The sequence below is a fragment of the Pristis pectinata genome, chromosome 25 (genome assembly GCF_009764475.1).
Source record: "Pristis pectinata isolate sPriPec2 chromosome 25, sPriPec2.1.pri, whole genome shotgun sequence".
Taxonomy (NCBI): domain Eukaryota; kingdom Metazoa; phylum Chordata; class Chondrichthyes; order Rhinopristiformes; family Pristidae; genus Pristis; species Pristis pectinata.
In genome coordinates, this window is record NC_067429.1 from 12,409,361 (window position 1) to 12,433,929 (window position 24,569).

General features: G+C 37.4%; 1 protein-coding gene across 1 annotated transcript in view; it reads right to left on the reverse strand.

The window, feature by feature from the left end:
• Positions 1-17,091, reverse strand: part of stat3 (signal transducer and activator of transcription 3 (acute-phase response factor)) — a 42,588-nt gene extending 25,497 nt beyond the window's left edge. The window contains exons 1-4 of the mRNA XM_052038620.1: positions 16,852-17,091; positions 15,167-15,247; positions 1,024-1,173; positions 230-374 (exon numbers count right to left, since the gene is read on the reverse strand). Of these exons, the coding sequence (XP_051894580.1) occupies positions 230-374; positions 1,024-1,151 (273 nt within the window). The 5' untranslated portion in view covers positions 1,152-1,173; positions 15,167-15,247; positions 16,852-17,091. The remainder of the gene's footprint in view (positions 1-229; positions 375-1,023; positions 1,174-15,166; positions 15,248-16,851) is intronic.
• Between the last annotated feature and the right edge of the window lie 7,478 nt (positions 17,092-24,569).

The following is a 24,569-nucleotide window of genomic DNA, read 5'->3' on the forward strand; positions in this document are numbered from 1 at the left end:
GTTATAATTAGAGAAAAAAATGATTTGTTAAAATTGAACCAAGAAAACCAGATTTATTATTCTGGGGGCTTCATCCTCAAAGTTCTACATGTGCTTAAGGAGATTAAATTGGGCCTTCAAGTATGGGCCAATTAAGTTTCAAATGCAGGGGTATCAGTTATTCATATGACATTGAAACTATCCACACTCACCTTTAATTAACATTAATTCATCAATAGTAGATAAATACCTGGAGGTACTGTTTAATCTTCCTCAGATTATGCTGATACAAGACATTGGATTCTTGCAAAAATCTGCTGTACTGTTGGTCAATCTCACCCAACAGATTGTGGAACACCAATGTAGCATGTGATTCCTTACTGGCAGCATATCCCCTAGAACGTTAAACAGTTATTTCAATGGGAAAATTAATGCTTCATCACCACTCTGGCATCTTCATTACAAGATTAATAGTCTGGATAACAGCAAACAAAATAAATCAAGACAAATTCAGAGATCGAAAGATAAAATCAAAACAATTTTATTGAGATCTAAAACTTAAAAAAAAAATCAGAATATAATGCAAAATTTCAAGACTACATGAAAAGGGGATCTCTAGATTATTAACTTTCTACAACATTTGCATGTTTTTGATGATCTGAAGGTGCTGCCCAAGAATTTCCATAGAACTGCTCCTGGTTTACGCAGTATTTTTGTCTCCCCTCACATACATAAATAGAGTTTCTAAACTAGTTCCGCAATGATTATGAATATAGAATGGGAGGGAGTCCAAGAAATTGCAGATCATTATACCATAGAAGATTAATGGAAGCCAGAATTAAAAGCATTAACTTTTGAAGAACAACAAATGGATATTTCAGCCACAGTCATGGCAAAAAAAACATACTTGTAAAAGAAGGCAGGCCCTAGACCAAAGAATTAGTAACACAGCCAATTCAATTGTGCCTTTTTTAAAAAAAAAGTTTGAAACACTTTGTTTGATAAACTCCCCCCTTAACAGTCAGCTAAAGTTGCCATACATACCAATCCTGAGTTTCAATCCATGCTGCCAGAAACTGCCTCAGCTCCATAGGAAAGCTGTCACTATAAAGTTGGTGCAGTTGCTCCAGATACCTGGTATCCAACTGTTGTAATTGATTCCATTGTGCCATTGTAAGAAGGTATTGTAGAAAGCTGAAAAGAAACAAAACAAAAAGTTATAAAGGGGGACAGATGGCAATTTAACAGGTTCTCTCAAATTCAACCAGTCCCTAAAGTACATCTCTTTCAGAACATTAAGAATGTAGGTTGTAGGTCTTCAAAGAAATCTCTCTTTTAAGGCATTTTCTTAAAGGTCTTAATGTAACATTGATTCTTGCCCATATTTGAATTTTTCTAGAATGGTGCAATCATCTTCAAGTGGTTTTGTAAACCCAAGAGAGATACTTTAACTTACAAAGTCCATGACATGGAATTGCAGAAACACTGAACATTCTGGAAATGATGCAAGTCTTCAAACAGAACTGTGGGCAGTAAGTATATGGTGTATATTTCCACACAACTGTCATTTTAGGGAAATGTTACTTAGCTGATGGTTTCCCATCTTTATATACAAAGTTTTGTGTTCTGAACCACATTCCTGCTACTTATGATGATAACTAACATGTATAAATAACATTGAAATACCTGGAGCCAATTGCCATTATCAATAGTTGAATAAACTTGTAGGCAACTGATATAAGTGGGATTCAATGAATTGCTGTTTTTTGTTATTACAGAGTACTGAATCATTCTGCAATACTGAAAAGTGGATAAACTTCAGTGAACTAACAGCAATTCTTTACAATTTATTTTTCAAAATGCCGGAGATGGTAACAGCCAAGTCTACTTCAAAGGAACGTCACATTCTCTTTCCTTTTGTTAAATAGAGTAGCCCTTTTACTAACAGACACTTAAGCCATCTCCACATTGTCATAACTGGGAAAGAAACTCAATTTTCAAACACTGCATGGTATTCCCTGCAAAATATTGGATAACTCACTAGCCCTTCCAAAATTATGATATAAAAGAAATATTTCAATTGTTAATGGCAGAAATATACAAGTCTCTCTTGACTCATCAGCCCAATGTGCAAAAATAAAAACACTTTTGATTAGTCAAGAACACCAAATTCCCTCAGACTCTTCAAATGTGAAGAAGCCCTAGTACTTTTTACAATTTCAAATGAAATCCAAGTCATTTAAAGAACAAAAGTTGTGGTTGCATTTTGTTCTATCTGGTATTATGTTTTGCATTTAGACTCATTTTATACCTTCATTTTAAAGAAATGTTCTCACCATGAGATGCCATTGAGGAAGGAGAATGTTCTAGGTTCAAATGCCATTCTAAAGTCAAGCACAAAAATTTAGGCAGTACTGAGGGAGTACCAATGTTCGAAGTGCCAACTTTCGGGGGGGGGGGGGGCATGTTAAATTCAAGCTCTCTCCATGCACTCAGATGGATTTTGTAATCCCATCTAATATTTATCCTTCAGTAAAATTCTTATGGCTTGTACAAGCTTGCTGTACCCAAATTGGTTGAACAATTTTCCACTAACAGTATCACTTTGAAAAGTAACATTTTCTGTAAAGGTGCTTTTGCATATCCCAAGACTGCAAAAGGCTTTATAGAAATGCCATTCTTAATAAAAAATTGCCTACAACAAAAATTGCACCATCTACTCCATCTTGACTTGAATTTTTCATTGCCCACGTTTTCACTTTAAGTTTCCTCCACTAGTGAAAATGGAAGAAAAGCTGCTAACCAAACAAAGAAGTTTTCCTATGCAATTAATAAACCACAAGTAGAAAGCTGCCATAAAAAGTCTTCAGAATGGTGTTAAAATATACACAGTTTCTTCAGAAGATTTAAGAACAGTCATTAGAAAACTGGTACTGAATAAAAAGGTATACCCAAAATGACATGACAGAAGTAAAATAATTTATATATGACCCAGATTCATCCCATTTATAAATATGAAACAAGACTGAAAACTTTTGATCTCACAAAGCCACAGGAAAATAACCAGTGAATCAAAACGTAGTAATGCGTCACCAAGAATTAAAATCAAAACCAAGGGCAGTCTTCAGATCAATGACAATATTTTTATCAAGATGCACAAGTATCAATCAATCCAATTTTAAAATTGTGCACTTTCCTTATATACATTAAGTTAATAGCTAGATTTATACAAATATTAAATGTAAAAGAATTGATGCAGCAAAGGCCAAAAGAAGACAGGAGACCACAGTGAGGGGTTGAACAGCACCATTAAAACAGAAAAGTACAATCTTGACAAGTTTACATAGACAATTCCCATTGTCAGAAATTCATTTAGATTGTAAAAATTCTGACAAGGCACAAACATAGTTTCTCAGAGAAATAGATATTCTTTTAAATAAAAAGAGCTGGATTCAGAGTTAACAGAAGTGCTTTTGCACCTCTGGTTGTTTGGGAAGCAGACTTCACATCTAAACTATGATGAAATTGATATTCAAATAATAATGCCCGTTTCAAATGCAAACAAAAAACAGCACAAAGAAGAACTTCAGCATAAAAAAAAACAAAATGAAACACTGCCCAGTGAAACAAAAGCTTTTTCAAATATGCTAGTTATGCTGTACAACTGCTGATAAAATTTCATATTAAAATAGTACAATAGGCAAAGGCCTCACCTTTGTACCTCTATGCCCCCACCTCAATGAAAAACCCCTCCCACCTCCTATCCCACGTTACCCCATACCACTCCCAACCTCTCTCTCCCTTTTCCTCTCACCAGCCCAGCCCCTCTACACTCCCCCAACCAACCCCCCACCCACCCCAGCTCCCACTCTAAACCCTGCTGGGTCTTTACCATCCCCCTGACCTACCCCTCTGAGGCTGAGCGGTCTGTTCTCAGCAAAGGCCTCACCTTCATATCTCTACACCCCCACCTCAATGAAAATACACTCTAAACAACTTCTCTTTTGATTCCTCTCACTTTCTACAGACCAAGGGTGTAGCCATGGGCACTCACATGGGCCCCAGCTATACCTGCCTTTTCATTAGCTATGTTGAACAGTCTGTTCCAAGCCCACTCTGGTCCCATTCTTCAACTCTCTCTCTGCCATAATCGAAGACTGAATTGGTGCCATCTCTTGCAACCGTGCGGAACTCGACAGTTTCATAAATTTCACCATTAATTTTCACCCAGCTCTCCAATTCACTTGGACTATCTCTGATACCCCTCTCTCCTTTCTTGATCTCTCCATCTTAGGAGATTCATTATCCACTGACATCTTCCACAAACCCATTGATGCCCACAGCTACTTTGATTACAGCTCCTCCCACCGTCTCTTGCAAGGACACTATCCCTTTCCCTCAATTTCTCCGCCTCATCTGTTCCCATCATGAGGCTTTCCACTCCAGGACATCAGAGACATCCCACTTCTGTTCCCATGGCTTCCCTCCTTCTGTGGTCGAGAGAGTTTACACCTGCATCTCTGCCATTTCCCTGCTGGGAGTTACTTCAACTCCCCCTCCCATCACAGATATGTCAGTGCTCATCCTCTTCCACTGCCAGAAGTCCAAATGCAAACTAGAGGAACAGCACCTCATTTTCCATCTTGGGACCTTATAGCCTAATGGGATGAACATCAAATTTTCCCCATTTTAAGTAAACCAGCACCCCCCCCCCCCCCACTTCTTCTCTTCCCTTTCCTAGCCTCTTTTATCTCTGCCTATTTTTTCCCCTCTCTCCTTTTCTTCTCCTCCCCTCCCCCCATGATGCCTGCCTCCATACCTTTGACCCATCCCCTGATGGATCTGCTCTCCACTCCTCCCCATCTGCCTATCACTATCTCTTACCTGCATCTACCTATCACCACCTTGCGCCCACCCCACCTCCCCTCTTTTGTCCACCTGTCACTGTTCTGTTTCCCCCCCCCCCCCCCCATATATTGGTCTTCCCCTTTTCCTATCTTCAGTCCTGAAGAAGGGTCCTGACCCGAAATGTTGACTCTCTGCTTTTCTCCACAGATGCTGCCTGACCTGCTGAGCTCCTTCAGCATTTTGTTTTTTTTTCTCCATCAGGTCAGAATCGATTGCAATTTCCTGTTAGAAAGGTAAATTCCCCAGCTAACGCATGTTCACAGCTATTTTCCACGATATTTACATCACTCCGAGTAGGCAAGCAAATTTCTTAAATGTTAGGCATTTTTCAAAAAACCTACACCCAAAGTTAATCGAAATCCCCAAATCAGTGATGCACACATTTTTAAATAGATTTACGACCCAAGATGTAGGGTTTTGGGGAAAACCCCATTAATAGAGAAAGAATGCCAATGAAACCAACAACAGATTATGTTTTCCCAGTGGGTGACATCAAAGTCACATCATACTTGGTACAATTTGTGTATGTATCAGGGTCAAATTAAAGTACTGCTGGAAATTTGCAATGTTATTAATTCACTCATGGGATGCAGATGTCATTAGCAAAGCCAGAACTTACTACCCATCTTTAATTGCCCCTTAAATTTAGTAGCTTACCAAACCACTTCCAAGGGCAATTCTGATCAATCACATTTGTGATCCCAAACCCACCAAATAGCTAGATCAGTTAGATGGTAGATTTCCTTCAAAAGAATAATAGTGAATCCGATGGTTTTTAAAATCAACAATCTGGTAAGTTCATGATCACCATTAATCATACCAGCTTCTTTTTTGAGAAAAAAAAACAAAATTCTAAATTTAAAATATATCCTTTATTAACAACCCAGCCTTCTGGATGCTAGTACAATAGCTAACCATAATGCTGCTGTCAATGATACCCAATATGAACAAGGTTCAAAATTTGATTTACACATGGGATGCAGGTTAAGTCATAACATTGACCCAATTACAGGGATCATTATTTGCAGGTGAAGAACCTACACTAGGCAATAAAAAAATGTGCAAATATGAAACAGATGTCATCTATGACATCTCCCCTGTACACATTGATTACATCATTTTATTTTCAATTGTGAACTCAAACAAATTCATACATTATATTCCATTTAGAGATTTGTTGATTCCATATGTACATCAGATCCTAAATTTCCTACAGCTTAAAACAAATCCTTGGTCAATTAACTTATACCACATTTTAAAAAGAAAATTTGTCAGGCTTCTATCAATTAACCCAGTTTTATATCCCAAAATTTAAATTCCAAACCTTTCTCTTTCAAGAGATGAGTGATTTGATGCCACCTTCAGTTTCAATTTTGACATACAAAACTTTAATTCAGTGAGTGCAATACCCACTTAACTTCCTTTAATTCACAGAAAGTAACCTTAAAATTACTCAGCTATGATTCACCAAATGACAAGGATACCTGCAGTCTAAAAGAAACAAAACCACTGCACTGTTTGAAGTAAGATTGAAAAAAAAAGGGGAATTTTAAAGTGTGTTCAAAAACCATACAAACTTCTGAAGATCAAACAGTTTATCATTCATACAAAACATATTAGCAGACAAGTGCAAGGTCATCAAGCATCAGAAGAAAATACAATCTATCTTGCAATAAAAGCCATAAACAAAATCTTCCATTGCACATTGAAGCTGTATGTGATACAGCCGAAATATTATTGAGTCCAAACAGGAGAAGAAATTTTTGTTACTACACAGAAGTTCAAGATAATTAAGTCTCCATTCTGTGCAGCATTCAAATGATATTTGATGTGGATTAAGCCCATCTGACCACCTTCCATTTTCTGAAATATGCTTTTCTAATAACTAGACCATTTCTACACTGTACCCCAAATTCTCAAAATCTCAGATTCAGCACATTAACAGTTCAACATTCCAGCAATGATACCCTCCAGCAACTCAATCTCCTTGCTTTATTCATAATCATCTCTCATAGAAAGTTTCTCAAAAACTGTTGCACATGGGATTAGTAAATAGAGTTAGCAAAGAGTAAAAATCAAAATCTTCTCAATGCAATAATTTTGTGGCTGCATTAAGTACAGACAACATGCACATATCTCCTGTACTTTAACAGGGGAAAACTGGGAATACTTGCAACTTTAAATTTCACAAGGAGGTTGGTGACACTCATGGCCAAACCGTCAATCACTAGTTTCTGGTTCCACCACTTCCCAGAGCATCAAAAGTGGTTACAGAGCAGAAACTGATGAGACAGCAAAGTTCTTTCCCTCGTAAAAAGGCAATCCAAATAACCATTTTGTTCACTAGAATCTCAACTTTTATTATTACTTTTCCTAGAGTTTGCCTCCAAATTATCAGATATACTGATTCAATTTTTTTTACACTTGCTAGAATTTTCAAGTTACTTGTCCCAAGTTAACAGACTACTGTACACAGCACAACTAGTTATTAAGGTGCACTCTTCCTCCCTTTCCCCAGATCATCCACATATCTTCAGCATATTTTTAAACAGTAATTCACAACTGTAGAAGTTGATTTCTACAAGGTTTAGATGAAAGCATTTACCAAAATAACAAATATAGGGTAATATATAATTTGATCATTGTTACTTTCAATTATGCTGAAGCACAAATTGAGAAATGAAAGTTTATATCTGAAAATCTGCCCAAAAACCATTTCATGTTAAGCATATAATAACAAATAATGAAACACTTTACTTATTTATACAGCATGGTAACAGGCCCTTCCAGCCTAATGAGCCCGTGCATTTTAACCTACCAACCCGTATGTCTTTGGAATATGGGAGGAAACCAGAACACCCAGAGGAAACCCATGCAGTCATGGGGAGAACGTACAAACTCCTTACAGACAGCAGTGGAAATTCAACCCCTATCGTTGGTGCTGTATTAGCGTTATGCTATCTGCTATGCTACTGTGCTACAGGGATGGAAATTACTTTTCTGATTGGATTTAAGAGTCTACAGAAAAAGTGACCAATAGTCACAGTGATAATTTTAAGTAAGTGAGCAAGGCTAACATGATTGATTAATGACAATCTCATTTAAATTGAGAAACACAGATTGGTGCCTCCACCAACAGCACAGACATAATACTCAAGAGCTAGGTTCCTTTGTCACTCCTATCTGCTTATCAACAAAAACTACAAATTCAAACTTTTTAATCTGCAAGGAAAGGCAAGCCTTGACACATTTATATTGTTTCTAGCCACCACCCTTCATAACTGCATCACTAGAATTGGTTACACTGCCAATGCAAATCAATGTCAGTTGAGCCTTAAATGAGCACGTTCAAAGAATTCTCACTGTTTTTAAATCAAAATAATATGCAAACATGTGATGTATGGAGAAATAAAAAAAATGTACAGGATATTTGGGCTAATTTTACCATTTAAAAAACAAATCGATAACCAAGCTGGTAGTCTATAAACAGGATCGTCCAATTCAAAGTGAGCAGATAGCATGAAAGCAGCATGTTTACATCTTCTCTACTTGCATTGTGGCCACACACATTTAAGTTAATTCCCTATTGTTAATCTCAGAAGATGAGACATACAAGCAACTCCAAATGAAACATTATGCAACAACTCTTAGAATGTTTCTCTACATTGTATTGTGTCAGCAAAAGTAATCAGTTAAACTCAATTAGAGAAATAAAGCAAACCAAGTGGTAACCACACAGGAAATCAGAACTTAGGAACACAAGATCAGTTGGAGAGAAGAACAGAATTCAACTCCAACTGCATATAAAGATCCAAAGATAAATACAAGTGTGGAAAAAAAATACAAATTTTAAAAAACTTTCATCCATTTAACTATTCAACATTAGCAAAATCACTGGTAAATGACAAAGATTTTCCTGATTTTTTTCCTCTGCACAACTATTCACTGCGAACAGTAATCAAGATAATTTGTGTTTTACTTCTGTAATTACAGAAAGCAAAAAAAAAAGCAAGTTTAGACACTGAACTTCAGGGGTGGGGGGAAGGAAGAGAGTTGGAAGGAGGAGTTAGAACAAAAACAAAGGAAGCAAGTGAACTAGTCAGAGGTAGAATGTATGAATTGATATGGTGCTTCCTAAACAAGCATCAGAAATATCAGGCAAGATTGTGTTTTGATATACTGGAGTAGAAAATTTAATGTGACAAGACACACTAATGAAAGGAGCATGTAACTGTACTAAGATAACAAGTGTTTGGAGAGATTCAGCTTTGTATTTGTAGATTTTTATTGAATGAAGTGCACAAGATAAAGGTCATCAACTCAAAAGATTTGCTTCTCCACAAGTCATTTAGTATTTCCAGCACTTTATTTATATTTCATAATTTTACTGTCTACAATATTTTTCCTAAGCACAATGTAGAAATACTTAAATTATTTGTTTCATCCCAAAGGTGCTTGGTATAACCAATTGTGAGAGGTTATGGATTGCTTTAATCCTGAGGTGTACTAGGCTGTGGCAAAAATCTTTGATTACTTTGAAATAATATAACAAGAAAACAAGTCACATGTAATAGCTATTCAGGAACTGGGAGCACTTCCTTAAACACATTTAGAAGTTTGTGCAAATGATCCAAGATATTCTATATACCACAAAGAAATCAACAGCCTTTACCTTGATAGGGCCCAATTATTTGCTTAGTTTTATTTTCTATTTGAATTCTGGGTTTTCTGCAGCTAGAAATTCTCTCCAAACCCATTTCTGAAACCAATAGTGATTCATTTCCCAAAAATTTAAAGGCAAAGGCAAAAAATATGAAATGAAAATAAAGTCTATGCACTGCATTTGCAAATAACATCATCAAGCTAGTATGTTTTTAACTACTTTTGTTTTACTAAAAATAAACTAGCTAAAAGTATCTCTCCCCCCCCCCCCCACCAAGAGTGCTAAAATGGATCGATGCACTGCAGGGTAGTGCTTAGCAGAGAGCACCAGTATGCATTTTCCAAAGTTATTTCACAACAGCAGTGAAACCAAACCTTGTGCCATCTCTAGAACAATTATTTTCCATGACAAAAGTTGATTTAGCCATGAAATTCATAACTATTTTATCCATTAAAAACTCAAAGTAAATCATAACTCATTGTACAAACCATTCCAATCAGGTTCCCAACATTGTCACAGTACTGAAAGCACCCTACTCAAAATTACAAATGACAGAAATATTTTAACCTTCCTCACCCTTCTTAGGTCATCTGCAGCTTCTGACACAATTAACCACCCCATCCTCTAGTACCTCTTCATTGACCTCTAGCTAGATAGGAGAGCTTAGCTTGGTTCCATTCTCATCCATAAAGTTCGATACAGAAAAATCACCAGAAATGGCTTCTCTATCACTGGTGCTCCTCAAGAACCCATCCTCAGCCCTCTCCAATTTCTCATCCACATCCAGCTTCTCAGCAAGATCAGAAAAGAGAGTCAGTTTCCATACACATTAGTGATACCCAATTTAAATCTCCCCCTCTTCAGCTCCAGATTGCCAGACTGCTTACCCAATATCCACATCGGGAAAACAGAAAATTTCCTCCAGTGAAATATTTGGATAATCAAAAGCCATCACCTCTGGTCCCCATCACAAACTTCATTCTCTAGATACCACTCCACTATATTCCTGACCAAGACCAAGCCAAACTGTTAAAACCTCATTTATATCTGTTCTACTCCACCAGGTTTGAATTTTACTTACATTGATAGAAATAGGAAATTTGTTTCTATCAATATAACAATATTATCAAAAGCTACAATTCTAATCCCATGTTTTGTAACCTCTAAACTTGAAAATTCCAACAATCCTAGCCAAAATACAAAGCTGTTTACTACCTGTAAACTGGATGTCATCCAAAATACTGCTGCCAATACACCATTCAATCATCATCCCTATGCTTGTGAACTTATGATTGTTCCCAATTAAGCAACATCCTGAATTAAAAATTTTTCACTTTTGTTTTCAAATCCCTCTATGGTCTTATCTCTTTAGCTTTAATCTCCTCCAGCCCCATAATCCTCCTCAATTTCTGTCCTCTTGTTCATTATCAAATTTAAAACCACACCATCACTGGCAGTCATGCATTCAGCCACAACATATGAAAATGGAATAGCCTTCACTTTGTCATTCTGCCTTTTCCCTCTTTCAACCTCTCATTTCAAACAAACTTTTGGTCATTTGTCATGACAGTTTTCATTGGTAAAATTCCTGTGAAGTATCATGGGTCACTTTGGTCACATTAAGGCGAGAGGGTAAAGAGTTAAAAGGGATCTGAGGGAAAACTTTTTCTACACAGAGGGTGTTAGGTATATGGAATGAGCCACCCAAGGACATGGTAGAGGCAGGTACAAATGCAATATCTAAAAAACATTTGGACAAGTACATAGATGGGAAAAGTTTAGGGGATATGGGCCAAATGGAGGCATGCGGGATTAGCTCAGGAAGGCACTTTGGTCAGCATGGACTAATTGGGCCAAACAGCCTGCTTCCAAGTTGTATAACTATGACTCCAAAAGACACCATGCAAATGGAAGCAGTTTTAATCTCTAAAAGAAGTTATAATGGCTTAGGTGTTCTTAAAGAAGCCATGAAGAACCACCCATTTGCTATCTTATTTTAATCCAAGTACAAAAGTTATGGGATACAAAAGGCAATCCACTGAGAATAAAGTGAAACTTTCTGTGCTCACCCCCCTTTTCCAACTTCACTTTCTCCAATTATAAAAAAATTAAAATTACTTAAGGCAGGTATTTCAATTTCAGGGTAAAAACCTCAAAACCTTTGACTGCCATGGAAGGCAAAACAAATGACTTAGTTGAAATCAAGGTTACAATATGAATAGTTTTAATAAAAAAAGTAGAACAGTCATCAGATGGATCAATGGAATAATTTCCACACTATTACATTTGGAAGAAATGCAAACAGAGTGCAAAGTTCATATTTAGCATTAGCAGCCGAATGTGTGTGAATAAAGCTGCGGATTGTGCTCACTGCTGTACCTGACCTCAATGAATCCAAATGTACAGAAACAATCATTCAATCAGCAGTTAATAAATGGACAGTGTTTAGCTATAACAACTGAAGATTATTTCTTCCTCTGCAATCACATCCTGTTTAAGAATAATATAGTTCGTGCTTTACAGGTGTACATTTAAAAGGCTGCTCCAAGTTTACAATGTGAACTAATGAAATGACTCCCCCCCCCCACCCTCTCTGCACTTTTAAACACTTGTTTCAATCTTTTCCAGTTCTCACAAATGGTCTTCAAGCTGAAACATCACTTTCCACAGATGCTGCTTGACATGCTGAGTGTTTAAAGCATTTTGCTTTTATTTCAGGATTTCCAGTATCCGTAGTTTTTGATTTTCACAACAAAACTAGTATTGTGTGTAACCATATTCTTTCATATTTGACTTTCTACCAAAGAAAGATGTGGACCACTCTGTTTGGAAGAAATGGATTTGTTCAACTCTACCCGCTTTGCAATCATTTCCTATGCCGGATATAATAGTGAGTATCCATATAGGTGTTCATTCTTTTCCCCCCCAAATTCCATGACCAGATATATAAAGCACAAGATTTCTCTCAATGTACCAGCAGTCCACAGAATAACTCGGCAAAATAAAACACTAGATCTACAAAATATATTGAAATCAATCCTACTTTTCCCTTTAATCTCTAAAGGGTGCTAGAATTAAGTTTAAGCAGTCAGTAATCACAAGATATAAACACCAATAAAAACTGAATCACCCAGTGGTACAGAAGATACAAGGTTTATACTATCAGGTATAGTTGGATGAGTACCACCATCTCCTCTGATGAAAATCGTGGGTTTAATTGCTACTATGCTAACATCATTGAGATTGTCAGTGGATTGGTTGATGGCAAAGCTGTTTTTTGTGCTCACTTCTGGAGTTGCAGATTTTGTAGTGATGTCTGATGGAACTCTAATATCTGCAATTCACACTACAATATGGGTAAAGCCCTCTGTTAACAGTAGAAGGAGCACCACCTCACAAAACCACTCGTTTGCCTGCACCTCCTGCCCCATTTGTGGAAGAGAGTGTGGTTTCCACATTGGCCTCATTAGCCACCTCAGAGCCCACAAAACTAAAGTAGAAGTTATCCTTGATCCCAAGTTGCGGATCAGATGCAACAATCACTTCGTGGAGGAAGATGTTTAGTAGCTGAACAAACCATTTTTAAAAATCATAGAACAGAATGATTTTGGATTAGCTGCTGAGTGAAGGCAATGAATTTACAAAAAAGAAAAATTCAGAGGATCAATCTTGTGTGTCTTTCTGGAGAGAAGATACCCAGTCCTGACGATAAATTAATAAAGGTTCATCTTGTACCTAAAAAATGTATTCTTTGCAGCATAAAATAAAATTCTTAAAACTATGGCAAAACAAATCATATCCACTGCCATTCAACCTTTTGCTCACAACTGCTCTAGTTAAGTGGTTTGATAAAAACAGCTAAAGAATGAGGTTAAATGATGTGACTTTTACTTTTAAAATCATTATGAACCAAAATCTTTTCATTCCACAAGAATAATCATGATGCAAAACTGTAATGCCCATTCACATTTCAAAGCAGGGAATGTTTCTAGTTTCCCCATGTTTCCTTCCTCCACTCACCCACACCCATCTCCCTCCCCTCATCCCACACAAAGATTGGAATAAAATAGCATTAACATTCATAAAATAGGATCATGCCACTAGCACATCCAAGGGAACTGATTAGCTACCTACTAGTTTAAAAGATCTTAAGCGTAATTACAGGGTGTGGAAATGATACATGACGCAATAGTAAAATTTACTTCTAACCATTACAATGCACAAATATTACAAGTACAAACTTAGTGAATTAAAACAGAAAATACTGCAAATACTCAGTAGATCAGGCAGCATCTGTGAAGATGGAAACAGGAGTTAATGTTACAGGTCAAAGATCTTTCATCAAAACCAAGAAAATAGAAATCAAACAAGTTTTAAATTTCAAAGAGGGAGCTGAGGAAAGAACAATAGGGTCATCTGTGATAGGGAAGAGACTAAGACAAAGCAAGTGGCAAATAAGAAAGGCTGTTACTTAAGATTGTTAACTTTGAGTTCAGTGAACTGTAATAGATGGTATCAGAATGGGCTAGTTCTGATAAAAGGTCCACTAACTGTAAATGCCAACTGTTCTTTCATCTCTCCACAGATGCTGCCCAACATGCTGAGCATTCATTTATTTCAGATTTCCAGTAACTACAATGTTTCATATCCCACAGCTCCAGTGTTGTTCTCCCCATCCCCTCTCCTCTACCTACATCTCCTCTAAACAGAGTAGCTGAAATTCACAAGCCTTCACACTTTCAGCCAGCATCACCACTATTTGCACCAATCCTGTTTGTCTCTCCATGTGTGCTGTCTGATCTGCTGAGTATTTCTGGGATTTTTCATTTTAAAATCAAAGTTTCCAGCATCCACAGTTCTGAGTTTTGATAGTAAACTTGAAGCTGCACAATGGCTATACTGGAGACCACAACTACTTGATTACGCAAGTGAAATTTCAATATGAAATCTGTAAATACAATTTGATGCATGAGATTTAATAAAGAAAAACTTGTAGCTTTTTAAAATTATTTCTGGCAATGTATCTCACTAGAGCTAAAATGTTATGAAGAAACATGTAATACACTCAAATTCCCAGGATCTTCCTCAGTTCAATGAATGGGGAATGCTGCAATGATACGGAATTCCTACTCACAAGAAACTGAACTTCTGGCACTACCAGCAAATGACTGCTAAAAGCTGAATATCCTTCCTCATTCTTGTAAACTGAAGCAAAATATGATACTTCACGTTTTTGATTTAGTTTCAAAATCATTTTACAAAATTCAGGTTCAACTATGGGCTAAATGAAAGTACATTCAACTTGCATTACCCAAATAACTTGAAATATCATAAAATTCTGAATTGCATTTCCTCTGATTGAAATATAATACTTTTCAAACTGACTTGGCTGTTTTGAGATTACTTAGCATAAGAATAGCATACAAGCCTGTTCAACCATTAGTAATAGCTTTGATACAGAAGTTTACCACAAAAAAAAATTTTGAGTTTGCATTAACATTACATTATTTTGGGACCACTCATAATGATTATTTTTAGGAACAAAACCAACAAATATCTTGTGTGAAATGGGAATGGGGAGAAATTACTCACTGATTTAAAGAAATGTTATTTTACCTGATCTCCTCAGATGACTAATCAAGAATGTCTCTTCTCCACAGCGTTGTCGAGAGAGGTTGCCTTTTCCGTACTCCAATACTGAAACAAAATGAATAACTGAGAAACAGATAACAGGAATGAGAATTGATGGGGGGGGGGGGGAGCAGTGGAGGTGGTGGTGAATTTAATGGCGTAGATTAAGGGGAATCACTAATTGATCATGGAAATTGAAGTGTCTAATCTGATCAATTGGAAAGCAGAAAAACTGCCAAAAATATGGCAAAACAGTAATCTTCAAAACATGAAGTGGTAAGGAATTTATTTAAAACCAGATCATTTGACACAATATCAAAAGAGATCCCTTTAACAAACTGCACAGTACAGCAAGTGTTTCATCAGTTGTTCTACAATAATGGACTCAGGCATTCAAAGTACTGCTTCTTCTGACCAACATCACTGAGACATTATACTACTAATAATTTTCTCAGATGCTCAAAAAAAACACACTAGATTTTGCTTGGTATTCAAGGAATTAAAATTTACTGACATCATGACATAGTAACTTTGTAAGCCACTTGCAGTCAGCTGCTTATAACAGTTGGGTGGTACTTATTCTTGTAAAAAAAATTATAGGAAACACAAGCAAAGATATTTGAGTGAGTAACATTGCGGATTTGTTTAATAATGATGAAATTACAAAAACTGTAATTCAGCTTTGATTACTTCTAGATAAATCTCGAGATTGCACTATCACAATTTAGGAGGTTGTTTCAACATTAAAACGTCAACACTCAAAGTCAAAGCAGTTGTTTATATCATGAAAGCACATAAATACCAAAACAATTCAACCCTTTCCGTATTACTTTTAATACACACAAAACGTTACTGAAATATTTATGCAATAGATTAAAAGCAAACCAATAAACTGAAGATCAAACACGCACTTCCGCACATGCTGGGTCCTCTTAAATTCTACAGCATTTACTATGCAGTCAAAATAGCCTACCCTCATCACGGAAATAAACTATCTCTGTGTTTTCTTTTACTTATCTAAACCCACTTAAAAGTTGGATTTGCAAAACTACAAAAGATTTTGTATGATACAGTGAAGGAAAATAATCTATTGAACAGGGATGTACTTTGTGTTTAGAATGCACTAGACACAGAACTAACAAACTCCATATTCTCTCTCTACATCCCCCCCCCCCAGTATCAAAAGCTCCTTTTTAGAGACATAAACAGAATTTATAAACTTTGCACTCATCTACATCATCTTACGTTTGCATTCAGGAAGAAAAAAATTCACCGACAAGTTATTCCAACAGCAACTATACCGGATAAACATACTTGCAGTTCGTTTAAACACTTCCTTTAACAAAAAAAAAGCCATTACACTTCCCGTAACTGGTGGCTAAATGAAAACATTTCAATTAATGTCATCCATTAGAAAAAAAAGTGCAATGAATTTTGCAAGCCAGCAGCTTATTGTTTGTACATGAAATAGTTGATTTGAACATGATTAATTGTGATTTTTTGGGGGGTTTAAGAAATTCCTGGAAGCCAAAAATCAAAGTATCGAGAGATAAATAAATCCTCATAAAATAAATTCTATTTCTCATGCAATTCACGCCTTATACCCCATGCAGAACCATCTTCAGTTGAGATAAGGGAACATCAGGTCTCGGGCCTGCTCCAACACCTACCGGTAGCTTCAGACAAGAGCAACAAAAGTTTCCAGCCTGTCAATCCCAACTTTCTGACAACTCGCACTACGGCTGAAACATCTTTGCTTCCATCCACTGGGCGACCAGCTAATATTTTGCCACAGAATTGATCCTTTTTGTCTCCAAAAATTTCCTGGAAAACCGTTGAATCACAGGTTTCAATGAATTTTTTTTTGACGCAGTTTCCCTCCTCCCCCTTTACAAACTTCACTCGCAACCTACCCTGCTCATCTTGATTGACAGTCGAACCGACCGCTGAGAAGCTGCCGTCTGCATCCTCCTACAAGGCACGGCCCTGAGGGGTGACCAATCGGCGAGGAGCAGAGGCGGGACCAATCGGATAAAGGTTGGTTGAGAGGCGCGGAGCGTGGGTCCCGCCCCCGCGGCTGTTCCTTTGTGCGCACTCCCTCCCTCAGCAGTCTGGAGGGATACGCATGCACTGGCGCCGTTGAAAAGGGACTCGAACGGGGGGAGGAGCGAAAAGTTCCTGGAATCACCGCAACTGCGAAATCATCTGAGTTCCTGGCAGCGATGACGTATTCGCCCGATCGCCAGTGCCAGAGAACAAATTGATGGGAGTTTTGCTGTCAGTCAAATGAGTAACCCTTTTTATATCTAACGAAAAGGGAAACAGTTAATTGCATATGCCTTTATGCAACATAATGAATATTTACCATCATTTTAAAGCTAGATTTTAAGCTTCTGACTCATTGACAAAATTAGAGATCCTTTTGGAGACTTAAGCATTGCACTATTTATTTCTAATGGAGATAGAATTATTATATTTTGATGAATGTTGCACGTTAAAAGCAAAATATAAATAGGGTTGTATTGATAACTACATTAAAATACTGAATCACTTCATTAGCAATGTTAATGATTACTTAGCAAATAAAACAAAGTTAATTTATGGGTCGACTTCCGTGTTTCTAAATTACTATTTCTATAAGGGAAGGACATTAATCTTAACCTGCCTAAAACTCTTCATATGGGCTAATATTTCTTCACAAACATACCTAGGGCACAAATTAAAATGGAGAATGAAAAAAAATCATCTGCCAATTGCTGAAAGTGACTGAGTAAATTCACAGGAGACTCTTTGTCAGACCCCCTAGACCTTTGCATTGTTTCTGGTCCAAATGTCTTTGTCTCACTCACTTTAGTATGTGTTTGCTGGTAAACTCATCTGGCTTTAATCCCTGCATTGCCTGGAATTTGAGAGCCAGTTACAGTATTGCAGTTTGCTGCCTCTTCAGCAGAACAGTGGCTACAGTTATACGGACACAGAGACTGCCAACTGGTTGTGCAATCAGCAACCTATATTTAGGCTGAGATATTATTTATCAGGGGAAAATTAATGGTACAACAATTTGAATAACCAGCTACTGTGCTAGAATTTAATTATTTAATGGAACAAGATCAGTCAAACATAGTGTGCTTAAGTTGATAGGCTTCTGCAAAAATGTCTAATCAGCTTTATTATGTACTGAAGCAGGTATATCTTTCCCACAATTTTCTTTCCTGGCAGCAGCTTGTCATGGTGAAGTATGGCCTCAAAGAATCACACTTTGGTTCAGTGTCACCAACCACACACATCAATTGTACTCTAATGATTCTGAGAACATATTTTCCTGCTCAGCTTCCAGATTCGCAACAGCTAGACACAGGTATCATAACACTGGTTGTGTAATGTGCCACCGAAATGCCTCTTTTACATCTCTTTGAAAATTGAATCAGAAGTACACTTCCTTATGACAAGACTAAATTCTGCAAAACCTGTTTAAATAAAATGCATATTTGAACAGTGTACACCTTAAAGCAGTCATTCTTCAGGATATAACTCCATATATCAAAAAACAAAGATACCATAAACTCTGAACATAAAGTAAAACAATTTTTACTTCTTACTTTAAAACATACAGTATGTGTAAAAATTAGGACTTGAAGCTTCTCAGAGAATTCTTTTTGCAGTTCTATCAATATTTCATGAACAACATTCAAATATGTAGTCAATCTCTGAGAGAAAAAAACTGCAGCATTTGCCATGCAATCTGCAGCAATATAAACCAATTTTTTTGTGGGGTATGCCCAAATCTCATTGTCCTTGAGAAAGTAACCGTGACCTGCCTTCCCAAACCATTAGCAAAGGAACGATTATGTTGTTTTTGTGTATGGAGCTGCAGATTTTGAAGGATCCTGGTGTTTATGAAGGATCAGTGATATGTCTCCAGGTCAGGATGGGGTGTGATTTGCAGGGGATATTGGAGGGGAGGGTGCTCCCATAAACCTCTGGTGCTTGTTCTTCTAGAGGTGGTGATGTTATCTAAGGAGACTTGGAAACTAACTGCAGTGCATCTTGTACATGTTATGCTCTGCAGCCATGGTTTGCCAGTGATGGATGGAGTAAACATTTAAGTTGATGCATAGAGTATACCAATTTATCAATTTAGTATGAATTAAGTAGACTGCTAGTCCCGGATGGTGTTGCATCCTTAAGAGTTGTAGTTGAATCACACTCCTGAACCATGTCTTGTAAATAGTGGAATGACTTAAGGTAGTCAGGAAGTGAATGATTCACCGGGGAATACCCAATGTCTGATCTGTGCTTTTACCCAGGGCAATTATGTAACTGATCCAGTTAACTTTTTGGTTGATGATCAGCACAGAACATTGATGGTGAAGGATTCACCTGGGGAAGTCCTGCACTGATGCCTTAGGTGAGAGATGATTGGCTTAAGATTATTGTAAACCGTTAGCACTTTCTACCACATATGATTCCAGGTATGGAAAAGCTTCTCCCTTGGTTCTCATTAACTTCATTTTTACTATGGCAAATAATTACTAATAATTGCCCATCCCTAATTACCCTCAAGAAAAATGGTGGTAAGCCACTTTCTTTGACATCGTGATGAAGGAAATCCCTTAGAATAGGGACTTCCAGCATTTGAAGCTTGTGATGTTGAAGTAATTGTGATATATTTCCAGATCAGGTTGGAGTGCTTCTAGGAAGTGTAATATTCCCCTGTGACTGTTGCCCCTGTTCTCTTAGCTGGTAGAGACTATGTTCTTGGAAGGTTGAGAAAGCCTTTGCAGCTCATCTGGTAAAAGCTAAAGACATGGTCTGGCAGTCTGAGATCAAGCCCACACGACTTCTATTAACATTAAATTTATCAGGGCTCCTGATGTCCCACTTGGAAAATTGTTGTCTTGATGTCATCGCTGTAATTCAGTTGTTTAATCTGTGTTTGGTTCAAGACTATATTGAGGCCTGGACCCCAGTTTTCCTGCCAGAGTCTAAACTGAACATTGGCAAACAGTTTTTATTGAGAACACCACTTGATTGAACTGTTACCGACACCTTCTAACACTTTAGTTTTGATTGAGAATAGACTGATGGAGCATTCATTAGCCAGATTACACTTCTCCTTGTTTTTGTGGACAGGACATACCTATCCATATTGTTTTACATTGTTGGGTCAATGCTCACATTCTAGCTGTTCGGGAAAAGTTTGGATGGAAACGTAATTAGTACAACTCTTTGACAATACAGCCAGGGTGTTTTGGGCCTCACAGCCTTCTCCGTATCTGTGCCTTTAGCTGTTCCTTTATATAATGTAGTGTGAATCAAGTTGACTCAAAACTAGCTTCTGCAAAGATGTGGACCAATATTTTACAAAGCAATCAATCCCTCTAGTTTCTATAGACATGAGTTCTTCTTTGAGAAATTTTTTTAAATATATTTTATTTACAACGTGGTAACAGGCCCTTCCGGCCCAACGAGTCCACGCCGCCCATTTTAAACCGAAATTAACCTACCCGTACATCTTTGCAATGTGGGAGGAAACCGGAGCACCTGGAGGAAACCCACGCAGACACGGGGAGAATGTACAAACTCCTTACAGACAGCGATGGGAATTGAACCCCGATCGCTGGCGCTGTAGTAGTGTCGCGCTAACCGCTACGTTTGTTTTCCTGCAGAATTTTAACCTTTCACCTTAGGACTGCCAATCAAATATCTAAAAGTCCTGTCATAATTTTCTTTGCTGCAAAATTTTGGCAATCATCATGTATTAACTGAAATGAAAGGATATTGTTAAGCCCATGCCCAATGATATTTTTGCTAAACTAGCATCAATAGAGGGTGATCAGGAATGGAAAGCCTGGTTCATTTTTATGACCAGATCAACAAATGTTCCCTAATCAACATCACCAAGAGATTCATTATCTGGTGTTTCATTCATTAACTTGCTGCTTGTGGGACCTTCTCAAAACAAAAATCTGGTCACATGCTGTTTATGAGAACTTGCTGTGTGCAACTGGTTCAGGTTTCTTACATCACAACAAAGTGTCTTATTGCCTGTGAAGTCTTAAGGTTTTGAAGGGTGCTTTGTGAAAGTAAATCTTTAGTTTTCCAAGATAACAACCTGAACTTCAGCTGTTTCTGAAATGTCCTGTCATCAAGCACTTGTCCCAGTGACCATGTCCAGCTACTAGTAATGTTTGGTAAGGAAATGTGTATCTGCACAAGGTTACCCTTCTAAAACTTTCAACCTATCTTCTCTTATCCTTCTAACTTGCTTTACTCTAAAGTATTTACATAATTCCTCCAAGTACCACTGTTGTTCCTCAAAGTTAACTCTGTTAGGTTCATTGGCAATTGTAACAGTGTTACGCTAACCGCCACACTACTGTACCTGCCCATCCGTGCTTCCTATCCAGATATTTTAACAACTGCAAAGCAAGGACCCCAACTGTAGGTCAGAGGTGAGTCCTATGGGTTGCAACGTGCACAGCTAGAGGATGAGGTGCTGTTACAGAGCTAACCTTAAACAGAGTTAATATTTCAGGTCAACGACCTTTCATCTGAAATCAACAATGGAATAAGCTGTACTGATACCAGATGGCATACTACGAGAGACTTGGTCTGACATATCTTAATAAGAAACCAAAGATTAATGTGATGAATAATTCTTGTACATAATTTATGGCACCAACCATGAAGGCACAGACCTTTGCACAATTCCAGTTACTGAATGAACAGATGACAATGTAAAATTACACACTAGGTGCCAAGAATGCTCACTAAATAAAGAACAGGTCTCAGAGTTTAATCCATTTCCAATGTAGTGATATCTACCATTCCAGACAATAGTTTTTTTTAAATTTGGAGACCAAAAGTTTTCCTTTTCCTCCATGAATCCTAAGCTTTACATGTGCCAGAAGATAAGACCTGTAATTAAACACTTACTTTTACATAGAAGAAATCAAACTTTGTTTCAAATCATCTTGAAGAACAAGAATTTTCTTTCTGATAAACCAGATCTGCAGTTCTCTAAGTGGATGAATCATAGTTATATTTGCTTTGTTATCAAACCATATGTTTCAGGAAAATATGTGCTGAATTGATTGGCAACTGAATCAAGGCTGGGAATAGAATAAACAACCTTCAATGATTCCACTCTTAATGGCTGTTCATAAACAGTCACTTGAAAGCTCATGTGCACAGACATTAGCTGTGAATAAGACCCTGCTGGTTAATAAACTGGTCAGTGCTCATTGTTTTGGTTCACAAGTGAAAATTTACCACTTAGCTGAGTTGCAGGAAACCTAGAACAGTACCTAATGTGAGCCCTGCCTTCAGTAAAAGGCATTAGAGGGGAAAGAAAGATGATACGACAAAAAACTTTAATTTGCTCCTTATCCTGACTAATTAGTGATCTTGCACTTAGTTATACATTATCTATAATAAACCTCTACCACCAAGAATGACAAGGGAAACAGACACATGCTGCAGGTTCCCATCCACTCACCATCCTGATTTGGAAATCTACTAGCAGCTTTTCATTATTGTGGAGTTAAATCCTGGAACTCCCTACACAACAGCACTGTGGAAGTAGCTTCAAGTTGAAGGACTGCAGAGGTTCAAGAAGGCAACTCACCATCAGCTTCTCAAACGCAATTGGAGATGGGCAAATGCTGGCCTTGCCAACAATGCCCAGATCCAAAAAAAAAGAATTAAAAAAATGTAATTTTAACTGAGGCTAAGGTAAGGATATTAAACTTTTGTGGCCTATATTTATGAAAGAGATACTAACTGGTAATACACTTTGCATTCTCTTTATGTTGACAAGTCCAGCATTTACTGCTTGCCTCTAATTGCCCTTGAAAAGTGGTGTGGTGAGCCAAGTTCATACACTGCTACAGTCTGTCTGTTGCAGGTATTCCCATAATGGCCCTGGGTAGGGAATTTCAGGAATTCAAATAGTGTCATCAAGATTGTTAGAACCATTCAAAATCAACTGGAGGATATGCTACATGTGATAAAAGCTCTGTGAAAAGTCTGTGGAGGAAATTAGTAGCTTCAGTAGTGTAGCTTTTCATTGATTGCCTGCAATAAATCCCTTCCAAGTTCCTGCAGGCTGAAGATGAGTAGACAAAAGCCATTATGGATAATGTCAATACTCAATGGTAGCAGTGTATTTATTCAGGGAGTCATCGTCAACTCAAGCAGTGAAATAAATACCAAACTTCTCCACCCGCATTTCTAAATTGCTCTAAGCCATAACAAGAATTATGAGATGAGTTGTTGTTGACTGATTACTTTTAATAGGTGCTTTCCATTCAGTTCCCAGTATCCATTTCATTCAAACAAAAATAATATTAATTCAAGCTGCACAGATAAAAATTATGGTGTATGAAAATAAAACTCATTTGATAATTTATTATGAATTTTTACTTAGTGTCTAACTGTGACTAGCTGAAGCTCCTGTCTGCAAATGAGTACAGACCCTTGGGGGTCAGGCCCTTTGTAAATCCTTTATTGTCTTGTAGTCAGTCTCTGCTTGCTGTTAATTCTGAAATGGACAACATATTGAAGACACTGTAATAACTCCAGCATTGCAAGTAAAATTCCCTGTGAAGTAATTTGAAAAAACTTTAAGTGGATAAATGTTCACAATAATCTTGCTGACACAGAATCATAGACACTAGGCCTCAAGATGAACTGTGGGAAAGCGCGCCAGCGTCTTTACTTTCTTAAGAGATTAAGGAGGTTTGGCTTGTCACCGAACACTCTAACAAACTTCTACAGATGTACTGCTACAGCAATTCAAATACACAGGAATGTAAGAATCTGCAGAGAGTAGTAGACTCTGCCCAATACATCATGGGCACATCCCTCCCCACCATAGGTAGTATCTACAGGAGGTGCTGCCTCAAGAAGGCAACATCCATCATCAAAGATCTCCATTATCCTGCCATGCCATCTTTTCTCAGCTACCATTGGGCAGGAAGTACAGAATCCTGAAGTCCCACACCAGCAGGTTCAAGAACAGCTACTTCCCTTCAACCATTCGGTTCTTGAACCAACCGGAAAAACCCAAATCACTGTAGTTTAGCAACACTATGACCACTTTGATTACTTTGCGCTAAAATGGATTTTGTTGTTTTTTGTTATAATTGTGTTCTTTCTTGTAAAATTGTGTATAATTTATGTTTAACATATGTTTTTCTTGTGACTGCTGCTTATATGATGCAATGTGCCTGTGATGCTGCTGCAGGTAAGTTTTTCATTGCATCTTTGTATTTGTGTATATGATAATAAACTCAGCTTTGACTTTGGGATAGAAATTATATCGCACAATGCAGTATTTTTATATGTTATCTCTTTTGTATTGGAAAACTAATTGCTGCAACAC